We start from the raw sequence: 10,636 nt of genomic DNA, 5'->3' as shown, positions 1-10,636 counted from the left end.
TTCAGAGGAAATAGACTTATCAATCTGACGCAGTCCTCAGTGTATTCCCTCGGTGCAAACAGTGGCGCCAAGGCAATGGTGCGGTGGAAATTTGGCATTGTCCTGGAGAGGATGGCATCCTGTGTCCTGGAGAAGATGGCGTCTTGGGTCCTGTCATGATTGATGTTTCCTTGTGGTCCTGATGCTGGCTTTGGGTCCGGAAGAATAAGAAATACACAAGGCAATGTCTCTGTCCTACACTGCGGTTTCCCCTATGTGGGGTCTGTTTAGAAGCTTATCAGGATAAAGTTCACAACGGGTGATACGACTCTCTGGTCTGCGTGGGCATGAGGCTTTGTCCTGTGCGTGGGCCCTTTGTCTCACAGTCAGCGGGGTCAGCCTTGTCAACGGTGTCAGCGATATCGGTACAAGGCTCTGACCACAGTCTCCATTTATCGCCCTCTTGCCTTCAAGTCTTAGGCCTGCTCTCTCACGACTCTCCGCGTTAGGAGCCTCTACTCTGACCTCTTGCGCACTGCACATACTGGCCGTAACTGTCAGATTACTCGCATGCTGCAGTTCCCTCAGCTTAACCATGCCCCCTTTTCTCAACTGCCGGGAAGGGTCCAGGGCCTTAAACTTTCCCTCCTGCACCATAGGTGACAGCCCCATCGGCTCCGGAGGAAGCAACCCTAGCTGGGTTCTTCTCCTTACATCTACATGGGGACTAAAATAATATAAAAATAAATCATGTATTTTTGAATATTGGGCACTATTATTAACATAAACATATATTTTCCTTGATAATTATTTGGAGGACAAAGGTTCTAGTCTCCAATGTTAAGATTTCCTGGGATACTTATATTGTTTGTTCTCACGCAGTTAAAAAAAAATCATATTTAAGAACAACACATTTAAACACCAGATGAAAAGAACTTCCTGTGAACAATTTTAACAATACATCCCCCATGTCCTGAACTCCCAGCGGGAGCTTAGTGCATTTCCTCCAGTTCTTTATCAGCCCTAAAATAAGCAGAAAGAGGCAGAGCAGGCACACACCTTTTCCACATGATAGTTAAACCCTGCCTTGTTAGTAAAGAGACTATGGGATAATGCAAGGGGTATGTCATAGAGAACCATGAAGACCATTGGAGCTGATACTCTGTTTCTATCTGGCCTAATCCTGCTCACAGGTAAATTGTGATATGTATGTATACCAAAGCTGGCTTCCATCATGTTACTGAATTGTCTGGATAGGACAAATTAGGAATATACAAGAACATATGTTACTTGGAGTGTATATTTTTATGTTAACATCGCATGATATGATATTACTGAAGGAAGACTAAAATATTTGCAACATACATGTATACACCTGTAGTAACTTGACATGTACTTTAAATAATCTATAATGTTATTTGCATTTAAGTAACCAAGATGTCTGTCATTTACTCCAGCCATAGTGCTTTCCAGATGCCAAAACTTTCTCTCTCCAATTAATTGATATGCAGTGTTTTAAGAGGAATAACTTAATTGTAGATTGATCTGTTTATGCAAAGTTTTTCTATTTGTTTTGTATTTAAAAACTTTTACATTTTGTTATGAAAAATGCAAATTTTTTCTAAGTGACATTTTTCTTTTTTTGATGTTTCACAATATTTTAAATTCTAATAGCCACTGAACTTTGCCATGTATTATTTTGGTGCATGATTGCAATTCATAAAATCTACAAATATACAGTAATAGTTAATAGCAAATGACGTCCTAAAAATATAGGTTGATTTTTGTGAGGCAGGAGACAGGGAAGACGTGAATAACAACACACTAACCATAAAAATTCCATCTACCTATACTGATATTAATTTGACTTACAAATGAGTAACTGCTCAGCTTATTACTGTTGGCTTAGTCTAAGGCTAGGGTCAATCAGCGTAGTTTCTCTCATCTGAGAGAATTGGGGTGATTATGGCAATTACCCTTTGATTAGAGTTTGATCAAAGTGTGACCGATTTTCTCGGATAAGGAGAAGATGGAAAAAAAATGTATCAATCTTCTCCATTCTGTCAGTCTGTGAAAATTGGCCTACACCAAAATTTTATCTGACTGCAGTCGGATTTTTTTTCCTTGCACTCCTTGACTTGCATGGCCAAGTGTAATCCAAATATTGGATGCAAATTGAGCATGTTGTTCTTTTTTCCTCAGACAGACTCAATCCGACGAAAAAATCTGACATGTCCGAGGCCCCATAGAATAATATTGGCCCAAGTTCAATCCGATGTTTTATTGGATCGCACTTGGACCGAAAATACTGTCGTCTGCTTGACCGTTAGGGTATGTGCACACGTTCAGGAATTTTTGTGTTTTTTGCGCATTTTTTTCGCGATAAAAACGCTATAAAAATGCATAAAAAACGCATAGATATGCATCCTATCATTTAGAATGCATTCCGCATTTTTTGTGCACATGATGCATTTTTTTCCACAAAAAAAAACGCATTGCGGGAAAAGAAGTATCATGTTCATTATTTTTGCGGATTTTTTGCGGATTTCCCATTCTTTTGAAGTGACCGCAAAAAATCCGCATAAAATCCGCAAAAAAAAGCGCAAAATCCGCTCTAAAAACGCGAAAAAAAACGCATGCAGAATTCCTGTGGAAAACCTCAGGTTTATCTCAGGAAAATTCTGCATGCATTCCGGACGTGTGCACATACCCTTAAGGCTAATTTAACACAAGCGAAAAACAAGTTATTATTATTATTATTTATTGTTATAGCGCCATTTATTCCATGGCGCTTTACATGTAAGGAGGGGTATACATAATAAAAACAAGTACAATAATCTTAAACAATACAAGTTATAACTGGTACAGGAGGAGAGAGGACCCTGCCCGCGAAGGCTCACAATCTACAAGGGATGGGTGAGAATACAGTAGGCGAGGGTAGAGCTGGTCATGCAGCGGTTTGTCGATCAGTGGTTACTGCAGGTTGTAGGCTTGTCGGAAGAGGTGGGTCTTCAGGCTCTTTTTGAAGGTTTCGATGGTAGGCGAGAGTCTGATGTGTTGTGGTAGAGGGTTCAAGTGTAGGGGTGATACGCGAGAGAAATCTTGATCGTGGGAAGAGGAGATAAGAGGGGAATAGAGAAGGAGATCTTGTGAGGATCGGAGGTTGCGTGTAGGTAAGTACCGGGAGACAAGGTCACAGATGTATGGAGGAGACAGGTTGTGGATGGCTTTGTACGTCATGGTTAGGGTTTTGTAGTGGAGTCTCTGGGCAATGGGGAGCCAGTGAAGGGATTGACAGAGGGGAGAGGCCAGGGAATAGCGGGGGGACAGGTGGATTAGTCGGGCAGCAGAGTTTAGAATAGATTGGAGGGGTGCGAGAGTGTTAGAGGGGAGGCCACAGAGCAGGAGGTTGCAGTAGTCAAGGCAAGAGATGATGAGGGCATGGACTAGGGTTTTTGCAGATTCTTGGTTGAGAAATGTACGGATTCGTGAAATATTTTTGAGTTGAAGTTGGCAGGAAGTGGAAAGGGCTTGGATATGTGGTTTGAAGGAGAGATTAGCGTCAAGGATTACCCCGAGGCAGCGAGCTTGTGGGACTGGGGAGAGTGGGCAGCCAATTACTGTAATGGATAGGTTCGTTGGGGGGGTCGCGTGAGATGGGGGAAAGATGATGAATTCTGTTTTGTCCATGTTAAGTTTCAGAAATCTAGTGGAGAAGAAGGATGAAATAGTGGACAAACATTGAGGGATTCGGTTTAGTAGAGAGGTGATATCTGGTCCAGAGATGTAGATCTGTGTGTCATCAGCATAGAGGTGATACTGAAAGCCATGAGATTCTATGAGCTGTCCCAGGCCAAAGGTGTAAATGGAGAAGAGCAGGGGCCCTAGGACTGAACCTTGTGGGACTCCGAGAGGTAGGGGGCGAGGTGAGGAGGTGGTGTGTGAGTGGGAGACACTGAATATCCGGTCTGTTAGGTAGGATGAGATCCAGGATAGGGCCAAGTCTGTGATGCCAAGGGATGAGAGGGTCTGTAATAATAGGGAATGGTCCACTGTGTCAAAGGCAGTTGACAGGTCGAGGAGGAGAAGGACAGAGTAGTGTTGCTTGCTCTTGGCGGTTAAGAGGTCATTGGTGACCTTAGTTAGGGCAGTTTCAGTGGAATGGTGTGACCGGAAGCCAGATTGTAAGCGGTCAAAGAGGGAGCAAGAAGAGAGATTGGAGGACAGTTCAAGGTAGACGTGTTGTTCCAGTAGTTTGGAGGCATAGGGGAGAAGTGATATAGGGCGATAGCTAGATACAGGAGATGGGTCAAAAGAAGGCTTTTTGAGGATAGGTGTGATGGAGGCATGTTTACAGCTTGAGGGGAAAACACCAGTTGTTAGTGATAGGTTGAAGAGATAGGTTAGGGTTGGGATGAAGACTGTGGTGAGGTTTGGGATGAAGTGGGATGGGATCGGGTCAAGTGCACAGGTGGTGAGATGTGATCTTGAGAGTAGAGTGGAGAAGTTATGTTTCATCCAGAAAACTCTGGATGAAACAAAGATTTCTAATTTGTCATCTATATGCAACCCATGTGTTATACTTTTTGCTACAGCAGCAGTAACAAAAAAAATTACAAAAGTAAATACAGTTTCGTATATTAAACAATTACAATGTATCCATAAAAAGTGGTTGCCATATGATGGCTTCGTATTCCAATCCAATTTTTTTTAAGCACCCTCAAATTTGAATGGGCGATTCTTATCTGACACAATAGTGAAACTAATGTATTCAGATTTGGTCTGTGAAAGAAATTGTTCATCTGCACTGCCAAAAGCAATAACATTGCTCTGAGTGCTGTCCATCTTTTCACAATTAGCCAAGTGCAAATTTAATAGTGTGTAAGACATAAAATGCCCTAATCCATCCTCCCACTGATCTTACTCAGCTTGAAAATAACATGCGTAGGCACTAAGACCCGCTCTCCTTCCTCCTTGGGAAGCAAACAATAAAAGGAAGCTTATAGTACTCACATAGGATGCTTATTTAGTCTTTAGAAAAATATTTCCCCATATGACAGCTATAGTTTCCAAGTGGTTGATACCTTAGATACAAGTAAATGGAAAGTATGTTACCTATGGATTGATATACTCAGATTACATTTAGGGTAAATTGCATCTGTTTTCCACTTCTAGCTACCAGAAACGTAGAGCTCTATTTTCTTAAAGACTTGGAATCTTTGGAATCATTTCCCCAATCGGAGTAGAAGTACTTTGGGTAAGCCCAGGTACTCATCCTTAGCAAGAGATGTGTAAACTGCGGCTTTATTAGTAATAGACTTTCTGACAAAGTGATAGTTTTATCTCTATTGCAAAGAAGCAAATGAGAAAATTAGTGTCTGAAATTGAGTTCACACTTTAAACGTTACATCTTATTGTTGTCTTGTGGGTGGTAATTTATTCATGTAGTGTTGATAGCTCCATTGAGTTTGCCTTGTTGACCATTCCAAGTGTTAGAAGTACAGTACAGACCAAAAGTTTGGACACACCTTCTCATTTAAAGATTTTTCTGTATTTTTATGACTATGAAAATTGTACATTCACACTGAAGGCATCAAAACTATGAATTAACACATGAGGAATTATATACTTAACAAAAAAGTGTGAAACAACTGAAATTATGTCTTATATTCTAGGTTCTTCAAAGTAGCCACCTTTTGCTTTGATGACTGCTTTGCACACTCTTGGCATTCTCTTGATGAGCTTCAAGAGGTAGTCAATGGGAATGGTCTTCCAACAATCTTGAAGGAGTTCCTAGAGATGTTTAGCACTTGTTGGCCCTTTTGCCTTCACTCTGCGGTCCAGCTCACCACAAACCATCTCGATTGGGTTCAGGTCTGGTGACTGTGGAGGCCAGGTCATCTGGCGTAGCACCCCATCACTCTCCTTCTTGGTCAAATAGCCCTTACACAGCCTGAAGGTGTGTTTGGGGTCATTTTCCTGTTGGAAAATAAATGATGGTCCAACTAAACGTAAACCGGATGGAATAGCATGCCGCTGCAAGATGCTGTGGTAGCCATGCTGGTTCAGTATGCCTTCAATTTTGAATAAATCCCCAACAGTGTCACCAACAAAGCACCCCCACACCATCACACCCCCTCCTCCATGCTTCACGGTGGGAACCAGGCATGTAGAGTTCATCCATTCACCTTTTCTGCATCGCATAAAGACACGGTGGTTGGAACCAAAGATCTCAAATTTGGACTCATCAGACCAAAGCAAAGGTTTCCACTAGTCTAATGTCCATTCCTTGTGTTCTTTAGCCAAACAAGTCTCTTCTTCTGCTTGTTGCCTGTCCTTAGCAGTGGTTTCCTAGCAGCTATTTTACCATGAAAGAAAAAAAAACAGTACACAGGTAAAATTGCTTACCTGTCGCGGCCTCCAAACAAATACACTATCAAGGTGCAGCGGACCCAAGTTAACATGGAAACTACACAGGTGCAATAATACTGATGAGGCAGCCTGCCTACAATCAGGGATTGGCCGCTTGGCACACCAGTGCAGACAAATAAACTGTATGTGGCATGTTCACACAGAAATGCAGAGCATCTGACTCAAAGCCTATTAGTGACACCATATGGCGGGCTTAATCAGTGCTGACTAATGCATCCTGTGTGAACAGCGGCCACAGTATACAGAGCCAACTAGGGTCCAACTGCACCCCAAAAGATATGAAGTGCACAAAAACATAATAATGTATGCAAGGTATTGGTTTATATTATGGCCACAATTCTTAAGCTGGCAACCCGCGTCAAGGGTCCTTGTGTCTTGCCGGTCCTACTGTAAACAAAAGACACCATAAGAGGAAAAACCTCCACTTACTTCTAGAAAAAAAAAAAAAACAGTACACAGGTAAAGGTGCTTACCTGTCGCGGCCTCCAAACAAATGCACTATCAAGGTGCAGCGGACCCAAGTTAAGATGGAAACTACACAGGTGCAATAATACCGATGCAGCTAGCCTACAATCAGGAATTGGCCGCTTGGCACACCAATCCAGACAAATAAACTGTATGTGGCATGTTCACACAGAAATGCAGGGCATGTGACTCAAAGCCTATTAGTGACGCCATATGGCGGGCTTAATCAGTGCTGACTAATGCATCCTGTGTGAACAGCGGCCACAGTATACAGAGCCTGTGTAGTTTCCATCTTAACTTGGGTCCGCTGCACCTTGATTGCATTTGTTTGGAGGCCGCGACAGGTAAGCACCTTTACCTGTGTACTGTTTTTTTTTTTTCTAGAAGTTAGTGGAGGTTTTTCCTCTTAGGCCATGTGCACAAGCTGCGGATTCCATTGTGGAATTTTCCGCAGCGGTTTTGATAAATCCACAGTGCAAAACTGCTGCAGTTTTTACTGCGGATTTGTCGCGGTTTTTATTGCGGTTTCCGCTGCGGGTTTTCACCTGCAGTTTCCTATTGGAGCAGGTGAAAAACCGCTGCGGATTCCGCACAAAGAATTGACATGCTGCGGAAAATAAACCGCTGCGTTTCCGCGCGTTTTTTTCCGCACTGCGGATTTCATTTCCCATAGCATTACATGGTACTGTAAATGCATGGCAAACCGCTGCAGATCCGCAGCTGCGGAAATGCCGCGGATCCGCAGCAAAATCCGCAGCGTATGCACATACCCTTATGGTGTCTTTTGTTTAGAGTAGGACCGGCAAGACACAAGGACCCTTGACGTGGCTTGCCGGCTTAAGTATTGTGGCCATAATATAAACCAATACCTTGCATACATTATGTTTTTGTGCACTTTATATCTTTTGGGGTGCAGTTGGACCCTACTTGGCTCTGTATACTGTGGCCGCTGTTCACACAGGATACATTAGTCAGCACTAATTAAGCCCGCCATATGGCATCACTAATAGGCTTTGAGTCAGATGCTCTGCATTTCTGTGTGAACATGCCACGTACAGTTTATTTGTCTGCACTGGTGTGCCAAGCAGCCAATCCCTGATTGTAGGCTGGCTGCCTCATCGGTATTATTGCACCTGTGTAGTTTCCATCTTAACTTGGGTCCGCTGCACCTTGATAGTGCATTTGTTTGGAGGCCGCAACAGGTAAGCACCTTTACCTGTGTACTGTTTTTTTTTTTTCTAGAAGTTAGTGGAGGTTTTTCCTCTTATGGTGTCTTTTATTTTCCAAAGACATACTGATAGGGAATTTAGATTGTGAGCCCCATCGGGAACAGTGATGATAATGTGTGCAAACTGTAAAGCACTGCGGAACATGTTAGCGCTATATAAAAATAAAGATTATTATTATTATTATTATTATTATTATTATTTTACCATGAAGGTCTGCTGCACAAAGTCTCCTTTTAACTGCTGTTGTAGAGATGGGTCTGCTGCTAGAACTCTGTGTGGCATTGACCTGGTTTCTAATCTGAGCTGCTGTTAACCTGCGATTTCTGAGGCTGGTGACTTGGATAAACTTATCCTCAGAAGCAAAGGTGACTCTTGGTCTTCCTTTCCTGGGGCGGTCCTCATGTGAGCCAGTTTCTTTGTAGCGCTTGATGGTTTTTGCCACTGCACTGGGGACACTTTCAAAGTTTGCCCAATTTTTTGGACTGACTGACCTTCATTTCTTAAAGTAATGATGGCCACTCATTTTTCTTTACTTAGCTGCTTTTTTCTTGCCATAATACAAATTCTAACAGTCTATTCAGCTGGACTATCAGCTGTGTATCCACCAGACTTCTGCACAACACAACTGATTGTCCCAACCCCATTTATAAGGCAAGAAATCCCACTTATTAAACCTGACAGGGCACACCTGTGAATTGAAAACCATTCCCGGTGACTACCTCTTGAAGCTCATCAAAAGAATGCCAAGAGTGTGCAAAGCAGTCATCAAAGCAAAAGGTGGCTACTTTGAAGAACCTAGAATATAAGACATAACTTCAGTTGTTTCACACTTTTTTGTTAAGTATATAATTCCAAATGTGTTAATTCATAGTTTTGATGCCTTCAGTGTGAATGTACAATTTTCATAGTCATGAAAATACAGGAAAATCTTTAAATGAGAAGGTGTGTCCAAACTTTTGGTCTGTACTGTATATTTCATATATTTAAACAGAGATGAAAAAACTATTTTTGGAAACAATTGCTTTCTCATTGTTATACAGTGGTAGGTTTGGAGCTGTTCCTTTGTTATCCCTACTAGAAATGAATTAATAAATTGACAATTAGATGTCACCAGTAGAAATGCATGTGTCTACACACTCTGACATTGTCTAATCAGTGCTGTTGGAATTAGGGCAGAGACACACTGCCATATTTCTCGTGCAAGAATCGCGTCATAAAACTCGTACTGGCTGTTGGCTCTCCTTGGTAGGGCTGACGGAATGCACCAAATAAATATAAATATAATAAAAGGTGCGTTCACAGCCCGGGGTCCACCGTGCAGAAATGGAACCTGCTGATAGGTAATGGCGGCACTATATGGCGGTACTATGCTGGACTAAACTTGGGTTCCATCACGCGGTATGAACTGATGCGAACTCTGTTGCTTCACAGAGTCGCAGGGAAACTAAGGAAATGCTGTGCCCTGTTAGCAGTCACAGGGTGCAGCAGATGGACACTAGTGAGATCCCTGAAATTCACCCCCACTATGCTGGTGATTGATCCCACTCTGACACTCGGTGGCTTTTGAGCCCGCGCCTGAGGATGCCCTGAGTCAGATGCTGAGATCAAGCGGGAGTTCCCACCCTACACTGTTTGGTATCAGGACTAATTAAAGATTACTGCACAGAGTGCGTACAGCGCCGCACTGACGGATGTCACTAGCCTCCCTTACAAGGGTTAGGAAAACACTCTAATTGCACACGGCGCCGCACTGGCGGTTGCTGATGGTTAGGCGCAGTAAGGATCATGCTCTTGTGTTAAAAATAGCAGTCAGGTGCTAGGTAGCTCCAACATTCGCAAACATTCAACAACTCTAGGAATGGGAATGATTAAGGAGCAATCACCAGAACAGGCATACAACGACACACACACGATTACAGGTTTATACTAGCGCATGGCCGAGTGGCCATGCGATCCTTATACAGATGTAGCCTTCCGGGATCTTCCTAGTGGTCCAATCAGAGCCGCTACAGGACCTGAGCATGTGACCTCCGACCTCCAATGAGAGGTCGTCCCACGGGCATGCTCAGTAGATGAAAAGCAGGACTTAGTCCCTGGAACGTCTGCTCGCTGCTGATTAATGCTGGTTACAAATGCTGAACCTGGGGCAGCAACCATAACCAGCCACACAGTGTCAGCTTGAGCCAGAAGCTGGGACCGACATCTCTGCTGAGCAGACTCCACTGAGGCTTGGGAAGAATGGGAGACCGCAGAGGACATGGTTCGAGATTCCCCCTGTGCAGGGGCGGGAACTGTTATGATCCTAGTGGCAAGGATCGCTAGTTAGACTAGCTAAGTAACTAAACCGACGACCAGCTCTGGGGAAGTGGTATCTGGATTGACCGCAACCTGATCCTATCCGCAAACAACTATAGGCAGCCGTGGAACGTTACCTGAAAATCCTAGACGTCTCTTCACGGCCTGAGAAACTACCTATTCCTAGAGGGAAAGTAAAGTCCTTACTTGCCTCAGAGAAATGACCCCAAAGATAT

At 43.2% G+C, this 10,636-nt stretch overlaps 1 protein-coding gene across 2 annotated transcripts in view; it reads left to right on the top strand.

Moving 5' to 3' along the window:
- The first annotated feature begins 1,037 nt into the window (after window positions 1–1,037).
- The window catches only part of EMCN (endomucin), a 418,419-nt gene continuing 408,820 nt past the window's right edge, over window positions 1,038–10,636 (top strand). For both annotated transcript variants that reach the window (XM_077277880.1, XM_077277891.1), the window contains exon 1: window positions 1,038–1,172. In XM_077277880.1, coding sequence (XP_077133995.1) covers window positions 1,118–1,172 — 55 coding nt within the window. In that variant the 5' untranslated portion in view covers window positions 1,038–1,117. The remainder of the gene's footprint in view (window positions 1,173–10,636) is intronic.

Source organism: Ranitomeya variabilis, chromosome 1, assembly GCF_051348905.1.
Source record: "Ranitomeya variabilis isolate aRanVar5 chromosome 1, aRanVar5.hap1, whole genome shotgun sequence".
NCBI lineage: Eukaryota > Metazoa > Chordata > Amphibia > Anura > Dendrobatidae > Ranitomeya > Ranitomeya variabilis.
Note: the sequence above shows the minus strand (reverse complement) of the source record. Positions and strands in the feature narration are given on the sequence as shown.